We start from the raw sequence: 10,477 nt of genomic DNA, 5'->3' as shown, positions 1-10,477 counted from the left end.
TAACCCAAACTGACTGTATTTTGGCCTCATTAACTTGTATTAGGTTAGATTTTATCTTTCACATACAGGTCCACTCCTCCTCCTTTCTTGCCTCCTCTGTCTCTTCTGTATAAAGAGTACCCTGGTATGGATATGTCCCAGTCATTACTTTCATTAAACCATGTCTCAGTAACAGCCACTAAATCTACATTCTCAGATGCCATTATTGTCCCAAGTTCATTGATTTTATTACCTAAACTGCGAGCATTTGTACACAAGACTCTGAGCTTGTCATTTCTTAACCTCTGTGCTACTGATATGTTTTGGTTTCGGGGACATGTTCTTGTTTCGGGGGGAAATTGGACTCAGGAATTTTCACTCTTTTGCCCTCCCTTCCTAGTTTAAATACTCCTTAGCAAATTCTTGGAATTGTTCACTAGGTACATGGGTTACAGTGGGGTGGGGGTGGGGGGCGTAGGGGGTGACAGAGGGTTGTAGGGGGTGATAGAGGGGTGTACATGGGTGACAGAGGGGTGTTGGGGGGTGTAGAGGAGTGTACATGGGTAACAGAGGGGTGTTGGGGGTGTAGAGGCATGTACATGGGTGACAGGGGTTTAGAGGAGTGTACATGGGTGATAGAGGAGCGTAGAGGAGTGTACATTGGTAACAGGGGGGTGTAGAGGAGTGTACATAGGTGACAGGGGGCATAGGGGGTGATAGAGGGGTGTACATGGGTGACAGAGGGGTGTTGGGAGTGTAGAGGAGTGTACATGGGTGACAGGAGTGTAGAGGAGTGCACATGGGTAACAGAGGGGTTTAGAGGGGTGTAGAGGAGTGCACATGGGTGACAGAAGAACGTAGAGGAGTGTACATGGGTAACAGAGGAGTGTAGAGGAGTGTACATGGGTAACAGAGGGGTGTACATGAGTGACAGAGGGGTGTAGAGGAGTGTATATGGGTGACAGAGGGGTTTAGAGGAGTGTACATGGGTGGCAGAGGGGTGTAGAGGAGTGTACATGGGTGGCAGAGGGATTTAGAGGAGTGTACATGGGTGGCAGAGGGGTGTAGAGGAGTGTACATGGGTGATGGATGGGTGTACATGGGTGACAGGGGCATAGGGGATGACAGAGGGGTGTACATGGGTGATAGAGGGGTGTACATTGGTGACAGGAGTGTACATGGGTAACAGAGGGGTGTACATGGGTGACAGATGGGTGTAGATGGGTGTAGAAGAGTGTACATGGGTGACAGAGGAGTGTACATGAGTGACAGAGGGGTGTAGAGGAGTGTACATGGGTGACAGAGAGGTGTACAAGGGTGACAGAGGGGTGCACATGGGTGACAGAGGGGTGTAGAGGAGTGTTCATGGGTGACAGAGGGTCATAGGGGTGACAGAATGGTGTAGGGTTTAAAGATGGGTGTAGAAGAGTGTACATGGGTGACATGGGAGCGTAGGTGTTGACAGAGGGGGGACAGGAGTGACAAAGGGACAGAGGGGTGAATAGGGGATAGACATGGGTGACAAGGATGTGGTCAGAGGGGTGGACAAGGAGGGGTAAACATGGGTGACAGGGGAATGTATAGGGGGGGTGGCCAAGGTGGACATGGATGACAGGAGTGAGTACATGGGAGACGGGGGTCAGAGGTGTGAACAAGGGGGTAAAAGAGGGGTGGACAGGGGTGACAGAGAGGAGTGGACAAAGGGACAGAGGGGTGAATAGGGGGTGGACATGGGTGACAGAGGTGTAGACTGGGGGTGGTCAGGGGGGAGAACATGGGTGACAGAGGGGTGAACATGGGTGGCCAAGGTAGACATGGATGACAGGGGGGGTGGACATAAGAGACACGGGGGGGGGGGGGTGAACAGGAGGTCAGAGGGGTGGACAGGGGTGACAAGGGGGTAAAAGTGGGGTGGACAGGAGGGACCGAGAAGGGTTGACAGGGGTGACAAAGGGGTGAATAGGGAGTGGACATTGGTGACAGAGGGGTAGACTGGAGGGTGGTTAGAGGAGGGTGAACATGGGTGACAGGGGAATGGACAGGGGTGACAGAGGGGTGGCCAAGGTGGACATGGATGACAGGAGGGTGGACATGGGAGACAGGGGATCAGAGGGTTGGAAAGGGGTGACAAGGGGGTAAAAGAGGGGTGGACAGGAGTGACAAAGGGACAGACGGGTGAATAGGGGGTGGACATGGGTAACAGAGGGGTAGACTGGTGGGTGGTCAGAGGGGTGGATGGGGGGGTGAATATGGGTAACAGGGGGATGGACAGGGGTGACAGAGGGGTGGCCAAGGTGGACATGGATGACAGGGGAAGTGGACATGGGAGACATGGGAGACATGGAAGGGTGGACATGGGTGACAGGGGGATGGACAGGGGTGACAGAGGGGGGGCCAAGGTGGGCATGGATGACAAGAGGGTGGAAATGGGAGACAGGGGGTTAGAGGGGTGGACAGGGGTAAAAAGGGGGTAAAAGGGGGTGGACAGGAGTGACAAAGGGGTGAATAGGGGGTGGACACGGGTGACAGAGGGGTAGACTAGGGTGGTCAGAGGGGTGTGCAGGGGGGGGAACATGGGTAACAGGGGGATGGACAGGGGTGACAGAGGGGTAGCATGGTGGACATGGATGAGAGGGGGAATGGACATGGGATGGTGGACATGGGAGATGGGGAAGTGAACATGGGTGACAGGGGGGTGGACAAGGATGACAAGGGGGATAAAAGAGGGGTGACAAAGGGACAGAGGGGTGGATACAGGGGTGGGCATGGTGGACAGGGGGTAGACTGGAGGATGGATGGGGGGGTGAACATGGGTGACAGGGTGAACTGGGGGATGAACATGGGTGACAGGAGAGTGGATATGGGTGACGTTGGGGGGGTCACAGGCGCGCAGGCCGGGGTGGGAAATAAATAAGAAAATAAAATATTGATGGCAAAATCCCACGGCACCCCGGGCAGTGCCAAATGGCACACCAGTGTGCCGAGACACCACGGTTGGGAATCACTGCCCTAGGTTTACAATCCCAGAATGAACATCATTAATTAATTAAACATTAATAACATAAAGCACATATAAATCTTTGATCATTTATTTATTCTTTTTTAATATCCAAATTAAATTCATGTATGATCTTACCCCTTTTATTATGGCTCTTTGATGTTACTCTCCATTTGCAAAAACACTTATCTTCTACCTAAAATAAAATTTAGTTTTTTCACATACAGAATTTGTTCCCTAGATATTCATAAAAGCCTTGGGTACCATTTTTTTTTTTTTTTTTTTTGTCACTGTACCCAACGAAATCATCATAAGATGCCTATGTAGATTTTGCTGAAAAAACACCATAGTCTCAACATGCTGGGCTTTTTGAAAATCATCCACTGAGCAGAAAAAGTGAAAAAATGCCAAAACTAAAAAACTAAACAAAAGTCGCTAAGTGGATATAGCATTTTGCAGTTGCCTACTGAATTGCAGCTAACATTTGGCTGCAGCATTTTTGCCCATAAAAATGCCATGCAGCCAATCTGGCAGTTTCTGCAAATAAAAAATAAAAAATCTAAGGCTGGGTTCACACTACGTTTTCTCCCATACGGGAGCGCATACGGCAGGAGGGAGCTAAAACCATGCGCTCCCGTATGCCTTCGTATGCGCTCCCGTATGTCATTCATTTCAATGAGCCGGCCGGAGTGAAACGTTCGGTCCGGTCGGCTCATTTTTGCGCCGTATGCGCTTTTACAACCGGACCTAAAACTGTGGTCAACCACGGTTTGAGGTCCGGTCGTAAAAGCGCATACGGCGCAAAAATGAGCCGACCGGACCGAACGTTTCACTCCGGCCGGCTCATTGAAATGAATGACATACGGGAGCGCATACGAAGGCATACAGGAGCGCGAGGTTTTAGCTCCCCCCTGCCGTATGCGCTCCCGTATGGGAGAAAACGTAGTGTGAACCCAGCCTTAGCCTGATAAGGACAATCTGGGTTTGACAGTTGCAGAAAGCTAACAAATTCACAATCCATAGGGAGTACTGAACAGTTTTGTGGAGGAAGGTTATGCTGTTTTCAGGGTTTAAGATAGGTCCTTCTTTTCAGCAAAGGGTAATATAAATGCTGACAAACACATTTTAGGCAAAGACATCGTAGCAATAGTTTGCAAAAGCTCCTTACCTACTTCAGCATAACTGCACCCCTGTATACATAGGAAGGTCTATAAAGATAATGGGCCTAATTTACTAAGCTGAAACCGACCAGTTTTTGTCTGGTTATTTTGGCACAGAGTGTCTGAGACATGTCTGCGCCAGTCTGCGCCAGTGTGCACCAGGAAAATCTGACAAACCCGACATTGCACTGTGAAAAGCCAAAAGAGGGGTGTGGTCTGTTGGAAAGGGGGGTGTGGCCAGATAGAAAAGGGGCGTGGTTTCACAACCCGACCGATTTACTATTGAATTCACATAAAATCCTGTGGGTAAATGGCTGGAAATATCCACCTAGAAATATCCACCTTGTCATGCAGAGTTCTGTGCAAAAACTCTGCTGATTGAACATAGCCTAAGAGTAGGTTCACACAGACGGATCCACAGCTTTTTTTAAGCTGCGCATCCACAGACGATGGACCCCCACATTGTGCCTGAAGCTGTTTCTGCTCGCAGACACGCTGTGATTTGCGAGTCACCACGCATATGTGCAGTATACTTGCACACATCACGTCTGCTCCACCTGCTCCCTGAGCTAGGCTGAGAGCAGCTGTAATGTGTGCCAGTATATTGTGCACATCGCAGTGTGTCTGCTCATAGCAGCAGATTGCTGCTATGAGCAGGCACAGCTTGAAGCACAATGTAGGGGTCCATCATCGGCAGATCCGCAGCGTAAAATATGCTGCAGATCCGTCCATGTGAACCTACCCTTACAGTGCAAAAGTTTGTGGAAAACCTTCCCAGAAGAGTGAAGGATTTTACAACTGCAAAAGGGGGCACTCTCCATAGTAACACCCATTGTTTTTAAATGGGTTGTCCAACAAGCTCCTATTGATGATCAGGTGTAAAAATCCTTTTTTGAATCTAGTGCTTTTAGGCCATTTTTAAACCAGGCCTGACTGTCATGGCGGTTATGTTGTTACGTGGTCACCTAATTGGCTGACTGATTTCTGTGATTTTTTTAATCCCTGTTAAAGACAGAAAATCATGTGGGAACTTAAACAGAGGTGCAACAATTAGAATGACTCCCTTACATAGTAGATTGTCAGTAGATTCTAAGCGTGTATATTGCCAAGTTGGGTATTATATTGGAACAAGGATAATACTCAGAGTATAAACATGATGTAACCATAACATATTTATTTAAAAATAAAAGCATCTCTTTGTACGTTGTATCCTTTCTTTAGGACAGAATGGAGGCAATCAGACACCTTGGCAAATGCTTAGGCGACGTTAAAGTGGCTCTGTCTTCTGATATGAAGATCCATGCTTATGAAATCTGTGCATAGAAGAGAAAATGATACCACAGTATTAGAATATTAAATCATTGCTTAAGAATAAGGACTCAGAACATGACTCAGAACACAGAATATGTCTTGTGCACATGAAGTGACCAGCACATGCTGCTGTCAATATACACAACTGCTAATGTCAATAATGTATTATTAACCCCTTTATGACCAGGCCCATTTTGGCCTTAAAGTGTAGCTCCCACCAAGTAATATATCATCTAATATGTCCCTACCTATTAGTAATCTAGCCCTAACCCCCTACCTGGCTTTAAAAAACTTTTAAATCGCTTTAATAGAGCAGATTTAGTGCTTCTAAATCTGCTCTATAAAGCAGGGCGGGAAGCAGCGCTTCCCAGCAGGCACGACGTTACTGATGCCTTGCTGGGCGCTTGCTTCCGCCCTCAGATCGTCTATGCAGCGCTCCTGTCGGGAGCGCGCATAGATGATCTGCCAATAGCACTGCAGATCAGACTTACCCATCCGGAGGATCAGCGCAGCAATGAGTGCTCGCGCTGCCTCCGGACAGGGTAACGGGGGCGGGCGGGGCCAGTGGAGCTGGCCAATGCGCACAGCCCCAGCTATCAGCGTGCTCGCTCTTGCCTGTTTGATTGACAGGCGGAAGCGAGCACAGCAGTGCCTGAATTTCGACTCATTGCCAGGCTGAAATGAGTCGAAATTCAGTGGTGACGTCACTGCTGAATGCATTTGGCCACTACGAGGGCGACCCCTAGTGGCCGAATTTAAAAGTGATTTTAAACTTGTTTAAAATCACTTTTTTTAATTAAAGTATATTAGAGATATGTTGTAGTACTTAAGTACTACAACATACAAATTTTTTTTTACTTCATGACAGTGCCCATTTAAAGCATCCCTTTGACATGTTGTCTAGAAGCTTAGATTGCACTCTGTGAAGTGCACAGCAGCATAGGCCTCTCTCCCCAGCCAACCGCTTCGTTTGACTCCGTTTGATGGTTAAAGGGTAACTCTCATTAGAATAGTTTTTTGCTATTGCACTTCTTATGGTAAATAAAAAATATTTCTAATATACTTTGTTTAAAAAATGAAGTTTTCTATGTTTTATTTGTGCTTAAAAAACTCGAGAGCACATTTCCCCCATCTTATATACAGATTTAGGCAGAGGGGGGTGTGTCCAGCCTCATCTCAAATTTAACTGCCATATGCTGTTGGTTGGACAATTGTGCCACCCAACTTGTTCAGATTTAGGCCACTCTGGAATATATTGTTTAAGTAGCCCCTTGGTTTTCACCCACCTGAACCCACTATACAGGGATCAGGATATTGCTGCTATGGTTGACCCGTTGAAGGGGTATGTGGCCTAGCAAACAAGGAGACATTGGTATGAGGTACAGAGAGGTAAGGCAAAAGCAAGTCTAGGTTCTGACCGATTTTGTGAGCAGGTTGTATAGTAGTATGGTCAAAGACAGACAGAATGGTTAAAAATTAATCTGTTCTATTTTTAGATTATTTTGTATTGTACTTATTTCACAGGTTTCATTGTAACTTTTATTAATAGACTGTTTTAAGAATGATTGTTTTTTAATGCCCTTGGAGTCACAATAAAATTCGAAAAAAATTTGAAATGTAATTTTTTCATTACAGTTTTTTTTTTAATCAACTGGTGCCAGAAAGTTAAACAGATTTGCAAACAACTTCTATTAAAAAATCTTAATCCTTCCAGTACTTATTAGCTGTTAAATACTGCAGAGGAAATTATTTTCTTTTTGGAACACAGAGATCTCTGCTGACATCAGGAGCACAGTGCTCTCTGCTGTTACTCTGTCCATTTTAGGAACTGTTCAGAGCAGCATAGGTTTGCTATGGGGATTTTCTCCTACTCTGGACAGCTCTTAAAAGGGACAGAGATGTCAGCAGAGAGCACTGTGCTCATGATTCAGCAGAGAGCTCTGTGTTCCAAAGAGAAAATAATTTCCTCTGTAGTATTCAGCTGCTAATAAGTACTGGAAGGATGAAGATTTTTTAATAGAAGTAGCATTTTTGCATCTCCGCCTCTCCCATAGAACTAAATGGAGGTGGCGTGTCTGTCGACATCATAGTGAGATTGACGACACAAGCATTAGCAGTGCAGAGCCGTGGCAGTTCCAGGTCCTTGTAAGGGAGATCATGGGGGGTCCCAGAAGTCTGACCCCCTGCGATCAGACACTTATGGGCATAAGTACTCCTTTAAACTTATAGACAGAAATGGTGGAGTTGACTGTGAAAATGGGGTAATAGGCTGCGCAGTGGAGAAAAGACATGTCATTAGTTAATAGTAATGACACCAAACTGGGGCATGGAGAGCAACAAAAGTGCTGGAACAGATTTGGTGAATGAAGGAGCAGCTGGAAGCAAGGCAGAGAGGAGGATATAAAGGACGATGGTGATGGGGTTAATGATTTTGTTTTTTTCTATTTTGACCCTTAAGGACACAGCCCAGTTTACCCTTGAGGACACAGCCAAGTTTCATTTTTGCATTTTTCCTCCTCGTCTTTTTTACGAAATATAACTTATTTTTTCCTCCACAGACTCATATGAGGGCTTGTTTTTTGCACGACCAATAGTACTTTGTAACACCTTTAATTTTACTATAAAATGCATGGCGCACCAAAAAAATAATATTCGTTGTTACTTGTGGGAAATTGAAAAGAAAACTGCAATTTTGCAAATGTTGGGGGTTTTGTTTTTACGCAGTACATTTTAAGATAAACCGACTTGTTTTCTTCAACAATGGTTACATTACTTTTATACTATTGTACTGCTTTTAAAAAAAGGTGTAACTTTTTAGACAAAATTAGTATGTTTAAAATGACCGTATTCTGACCACCTATAACTTTCTTATTATTCCATATGCATGGTTGTTTGAGGGCTTATTTTGTGTTCTGTGATTTGTAGTTTTTATTGGTGCCACTTTTGCGTATATAACTATTTTAATAATTTTTTATTCCTTTTTTTCTGGGATGTGATGTGACCAAAAGTCAGCAATTTTTTACTTTGACACTGTTCACCACATGGAATCATTAACATTATATATATATATATATATATATATATATAATTTTTTTTTATTTTTTTTTTTTTTACATATTTATTAGTAAAATGTGAAAGGTTGATTTAATCTTTTATTGTGGAAGGGCTTTTCAGGTTTATTAAACATTTTTTTTTTACTATTTTTTTTGTAAAAATTTTTAGCAATCTATTGCCATTACTTTTCAGTGCTCCTTCAGCTCGCTTCATAGTCCAGATACTTCAATAATGTTCTTTCCTCTGTCTAAACCCAGCTTAGTAGGGGGTGGTTAAGACACCTGTAACCTGGCAGCTAGTGGTGTACTGGAAGGTATGCAGGTAAAGTGTTAAAGTGGTACTCCAGTGGAAAACAATTTTTTTAAATCAACTGGTGCCAGAAAGTTAAACAGATTTGTAAATGACTTTTATTTAAAAATCTTAATCCTTCCAGTACTTATCAGATGCTGTATACTACAGAGGAAGTTCTTTTCTTTTTGAATTTGTCAGTCTGACCACAGTGCTCTCTGCTGACACCACTGTCCATGTCAGGAACTGTCCAGAGCAGGATAGGTTTTCTATGGGGATTTGCTCCTTCTCTGGACAGGAAGGATTAAGATTTTTAATTAGAAGTAATTTACAAATCTGTTTTAACTTTCCGGCATGAGTTGTTTTCCAAACTACTATTAAATAACTGAAAAAGCAGAGCTTAATTTCTGCTGTATATTTGTTAAATGTAGAAAAAAGAAATTATGTATTATAGCAATAAAGTCCTTACCTTCTATGCATTTGTACTTTTTTGATAAACTCATGTTTTCTTAGTTTTCACTAAACCTTTAGCAACCAAACTGCGATATAACTCTTGAACATATGTGTAAACACATTTAGAGTCTGGAACCTTCATTCGGACCATGTCTTCAACATCTAAAAGTGGGGGGCAATCTGCAAATTTCCTGCACATACAAAAAAGGTTTGAAAGAGGTTGAGGAAAGGTGGAGAAACAAGACAAAATATCCAATTAACTAAAAAATTTGCAGATGTGAGTACTTAAAGTACTAGTTGAGATTTACATGTTTGGATGTACATAGTTTATTGAAGTTGTATGTGGTTAAACCAGCTCGCCCCTCGGTTACCGCCAGCCCCATCACGGATTCAGCCTGGACAGAGCTGATAAGTAACGTATGGAAAAGCAAGAAATATCCAGCGCAGCAGGAACTCCAATGCATAGATTTATTGCGACACAGCAACATACAGGAAGGGAGACAGTAAGTTGCGTTTCGATCGTCTAAGCGATCTTAGACAATCGAAACACGTCACTGCTGTCTCCCTTCCTGTATGTTGCTGTGTCGACAATAAATCTATGCATTCGAGTTCCTGCTGCGCTGGATATTTCTTGCTTTTCAATACATAGTTTATTATAACTATGTATGACTATATCAGGGGCCGTACAGAGTTCTCTTGCATGATCTATTTATACCCAGAACTCTATCTATAACAAGGGGGCATCCTCTACACCTAGTGGAAAGAAGGTTGCTACACCAGCACAGAAAGGGGGTGGGGGGAGGAGGGGCTTAACTGTAAGAGCAGTAGGACTATGGAATTCTCTGGCAGGAGTTGGGAAGGAATTTTCCCCCTATTATGGGACAATGGACATCAGGTTTATAAGGTTTTTTTTTTTTTTGCCTTCCCCTTGATCAAGACAGTAGTGACACAGTAGGGGTATATGTTGAACTTGATGGACATTTGTCTTTTTTTAACCTTATGAACTTTGAAGTGTATTTATCAACAGATTTATGTTTTTTTTTTTGCGTTTCTTTGGCACATTTCTTTGGTGCAGTGTCTTTTTGCGCCAATATTTGGTGCATTCTCACCTCTGTTAAATTGTAAACTTGCTAGGATTTTGACGGTCCTGTGTTTGATTTTTGCAGTGGTCAGTAATTTATCAATTGCGTCAATTGTATTTTGGCGCTAATGTGTCTGTTTTTGATGCATGTTT

General features: G+C 43.9%; 1 protein-coding gene across 1 annotated transcript in view; it reads right to left on the bottom strand.

The window, feature by feature from the left end:
- Positions 1 to 5,292: 5,292 nt before the first annotated feature.
- SMTNL1 (smoothelin like 1) overlaps positions 5,293 to 10,477 on the bottom strand; it is a 29,600-nt gene continuing 24,415 nt past the window's right edge. Inside the window, exons 5-6 of the mRNA XM_056531177.1 lie at positions 9,260 to 9,434; positions 5,293 to 5,450 (exon numbers count right to left, since the gene is read on the bottom strand). Of these exons, the coding sequence (XP_056387152.1) occupies positions 9,290 to 9,434 (145 nt within the window). The 3' untranslated portion in view covers positions 5,293 to 5,450; positions 9,260 to 9,289. The remainder of the gene's footprint in view (positions 5,451 to 9,259; positions 9,435 to 10,477) is intronic.

Source organism: Hyla sarda, chromosome 7, assembly GCF_029499605.1.
Source record: "Hyla sarda isolate aHylSar1 chromosome 7, aHylSar1.hap1, whole genome shotgun sequence".
Lineage (NCBI taxonomy): Eukaryota > Metazoa > Chordata > Amphibia > Anura > Hylidae > Hyla > Hyla sarda.
Note: the sequence above shows the minus strand (reverse complement) of the source record. Positions and strands in the feature narration are given on the sequence as shown.